Consider the following 4203-nt stretch of genomic DNA (forward strand, 5'->3'; position numbering starts at 1 on the left):
TGGATGAGAATAGATGATAAATGATGATCATATTAATTAAACAATAAAATATCATTATAAATAATATATTAACAAATCAATGAAAAATATTACCACAACAGTATCCGCCGGCTACATTGTCAACACATTGTTCATCCATTTGGCAAGGAGAACTATCACATGCATTGACAGATCTTCCTATATAATATGTTAAAATATAATTTATTGAAATTGTACATAGTGCTCTTGTTATAGAGCATACAGGGTTCTAATATAGTACGTTATGCATAACAAAATGATAAAGACCCAAATAATTTGTGGAGCATTATTAAACCTGGTTTACTTTTAGTCAACTCTATGCGATTCAACATCATACGCACACAAGAGAATAAAACCACCAAACCAAAACACTATAAATTGTTCTAATTTCAATGAATATTTATATCAGAACATCTGTATACGATAAGTTAGCGTTTACAAGACCATTGAATGTAATTCCAGACAACTTTTACTGTGATACAGTATTGAACACTTACAGATCAGCAACTATATAATAGGTTCTATTCACCTTTTGTGGACAGATTAATGGTCATTTTTAATATTTTACAATATTCGTGATTCATTGTAATTTATTCATTTGATTCTAATTATTGCGGCATAGCCACAATGCATTTGTATCTTGGTGTATCATTGGTGGATTGGAGTGGCAAAAAATCAGTCATCAGACTATAGGCCTAATGCTAAAACAAAATGTGTTACCTAACATATAACATAATAGCAAATTATACAGTAAACTTCATCAAAATAGGTCAATCACTTGGAGTACATATTTTTAATGCAATAACGACAAGATGTTTGCTGTGATGTAATTTTCTTACAATATACTGAAGTAAAAACTGATAATATTAATAAAAAGTCAGGACCAGTGTCGTAAACTATTTAGTAGTTTGTTTACCGTTTCACCTTGTAAACACAATCACTGAACAAGAAGATAAAGTAATGTTTACCTGTACATGCAAGTTGACACTGTTGAATTGTTTCAAAGTTGCTACTATTGCCATCACAATAATATGCAAAAGGTAAACAATTTCCAATTGTGTGATCGTAATAAAATCGCAATATTGGGTCTCCTGCTGAACACATTCCTGAGTCAACAGGTAACATACAATCCTCTGTATAAGGCAGAAATGAGTACAATTAGATTTCATTACTAGTGTATTTTTATAGAGGCTGTGCTTAGCAAGATACATTATTTTTATATTCTTCCAACCAGTGAAATACCATCCGTATGTTAAACAGTTTTTCAGAAAAAGTTTACCTGCTTCCTAAAAGTATTAAATTCTTGTGAAACTAAAAAAATAAATACCTTGTTCTGATGTCTTACAAAAGCTTTGTAAAACAATGAAAGCCAAAAGTAAACTATGCATAGCAGTATTTATATGTTTTCCATTAAATGTTGAATGAAAAAATCATAAAAATACTTATAATACTTGATATGATTCGCTACTTTAAGATCTTCCACTGGTAAAGACCGTTCACTGAAATGAATGAAGTAATATCTATTTAAAAAACAAATATGAAGTTACTATTAAAAGGTACACAATTTACCAGAATTGACATGACATACTCATTCATTCATAACATAAATCAAACGATCAACAAAAAAGCTGGTCGGGTTGTTTGCTTGAAGTGGGTGGAGTATAAAGCCGGGCAATCAGTGCGTCGTACGACGGTCGCACGACAAATCCAACTCCGTTCACTGTGATCGATAGACGAAGCAACGCCGCCGTCTGCTGATTTGTCAGTGGCAGTCTGAACGGATCATCATTAAAAACGATCCGTTGCGCGCTCGGCGCCGCGTTGCGTTCTTCATAGAATCTCGTCGGCCGACGACCGTCATGCGCAGAGAGTGCCCGGCTTTAGCCCAAATAAAAAAAAGATTACTGTGGTGACCACGCCCGACCGACCCAAAATGTATGAAATTTTATTTCGCCATTGATTTTAAAAATACCTTAATGCTGACCTACCAATTCCCCAAAAGTGGCCAAACAAACATTTTTTTGGGCCTCACTAACAGTAGGACAATAATACGAGGGAAGTTATCACTTATACTTTATCCTCTCCTCCCCCATGAGATTCCCCCTCCCCATGTCAATATGCCCTACTCTACGCCACTGGATACAGTGAGCTACACTCAGAAAAAGTCGGACTCTTCAATGCCAAAGTAGGTGGTCAGAAAAAAACTTTTTCTTATGTTCTAAAATACAGCCAGAAAATGATTTATTTTTCAATGTCGTTGCGCGGACCGGATTCAAAATTTTTGGTTGAATACCAGAGCCCTAGTGGCTCCATTCCGTATCATTTACAGTACTGCTAGAAGAATAGAGTTTGAAAATATGTACAATAAAATGTATACGTGATAGTGAATAAACATCAGAAGAAATAATTCTTATATTATTCTAAAATATAGATAAACTAAATTATTTACGTGACATTACAGATACTTACCAGTAGTGCTTTTGAGAATCATAGCCTCATGTAGGCCTAAGTTACAGTACATTTAGCAGTATGCATAAACACAATAATAATGATAAGAAAACAAACTGTGGTCTTTTTATATTGCATGCAAAGTTTATAATAATACTTTTCTTGTTAAATGAACTATAAACGAACCAACAGAGGATCTACAACGTAGTTACAAAAGCTCAGTAGAAGAGTGACACAAAATGGGTGTGCGGTAAAAATGGCACCGGTAAAAATTTCCCCAAATGACAGGTAGGTAGGGAGTCACTCAACCGTGACGAGCTGTTAACGACACAGCCAACTGACGAGAAAATTCTTCGCGTCGCGACCGGAAAATTGAAAAATTGGGAATATTGGCGGAAACATTTAATAATAATAACAAGTCGATTGCATTTTTGAAGAATGAATCTTTAAACAGATCTGTTTGCTAGTTTGGATAAGGAAGTCTTGGAAGTGGTGATCTTAGAAGTGGCGTTAAATAGGTTTGTTTAGTGGCGGATCCTGGGTGGGGGAAGAGGGGTTCAAGGCGTTCGGACGAAACCCCCCCCCCCACCATCCCTCTATGAAGAAACAACAAAACTACTGGTCCTGGCTTACAAAAGGCATGCTAACCTACCAATTAGGCATAGTCTTAGGCTTATCCCAACAGCTTTCAGTTAAATCAGGGGCGGATTTAGGGGGGAGGCGGCCCGGCCCCGCCACACCCCTTTTGAGAGGTAAAAAAAAGAAAAAAAAAAAAGAAAAAGAAAAAAAGAAAAAGAAAAACGATAACCCAGAACACCTCAAATGTTATTTTCGGGCGTCTAAAACACAGAAATTTCGCGGGGCATGCCCCCGGGCCTCCTATTTCAGTGTTGTCTCAATCGGCCCAAATTTCGCCCCCCCCCCCTTTTGGACATCTCTGGATCTGCCCCTGCTTAAATAATATTAAAAACACTGTTTTTGGTTCGACGTCGTACTAATTTATATACAATTGAAAAGTGCGTTCTTCAGGCCTATCGGTTCATTAGTCCATGGAAGAAAAACTACGTATCCAACTGGTCCTATATTGCTGGAATATAATAATATACAGTATAGTAGTAATGTCTTTTTTTTTCTCTATGTATAGGCCTAAGAATAAGATAAAAATCACCTGACCTTTAAGAGAGGGAAAACCTCGAATTTTGAAGAAATAACAGGTCATTAAAAGACACCTTAGAAGTCGGGAAAGCTCATTTCTGACCATTTAGGAATCAATATTTTCCCAGGGGAGGACCCCCGACCACCCTTTCATTTACGTTTTTTTTTTGTGGAAAATTTTCAACCCCTCCCAGTTGTTCGTTATTAACATGTAGAAGTGAGTTCCCATTGTCAATTCTTGAGGTAATTAGAGCGTGCACTAGTGTAGCTGCAGTTTTGTCATTCACAACTCTTTCCTGATTTTGATTGCGAATAATGTTGAAATAACGTACTGTACGTAGATTTGCAGATGTTCTTGACGTTGATCATCCATGGACAACGTATTGTTATCAAAGCAATTGGTCGAATACTATTCCGAGGTTACGAGCACTAGGAGAAGCAGCAGTACTCACTGTTGGAACAGATTGTGAAGCAGGTGGTTATGGTATTGGGTTGATTTTGAAGGTACAGGGGTGTATCCAGGATATTGTGGGTGGGTCGTGATCATGGACCTTTTCACAATGAAATAACAGCAAGATGGGA

General features: G+C 36.6%; 1 protein-coding gene across 1 annotated transcript in view; it reads right to left on the reverse strand.

Annotated features, from left to right (window-relative positions):
• The window catches only part of LOC117106177 (fibropellin-1-like), a gene marked incomplete at its 3' end in the record, with an annotated part of 11603 nt that extends 10145 nt beyond the window's left edge, over positions 1 to 1458 (reverse strand). Inside the window, exons 1-3 of the mRNA XM_033247529.1 lie at positions 1346 to 1458; positions 987 to 1151; positions 94 to 177 (exon numbers count right to left, since the gene is read on the reverse strand). Coding sequence (XP_033103420.1) covers positions 94 to 177; positions 987 to 1151; positions 1346 to 1406 — 310 coding nt within the window. The remainder of the gene's footprint in view (positions 1 to 93; positions 178 to 986; positions 1152 to 1345) is intronic.
• Positions 1459 to 4203: the final 2745 nt, after the last annotated feature.

Source organism: Anneissia japonica, unplaced genomic scaffold (genome assembly GCF_011630105.1).
Source record: "Anneissia japonica isolate Jap-2015-1 unplaced genomic scaffold, ASM1163010v1 scaffold284958_len54583_cov128, whole genome shotgun sequence".
Lineage (NCBI taxonomy): Eukaryota > Metazoa > Echinodermata > Crinoidea > Comatulida > Comatulidae > Anneissia > Anneissia japonica.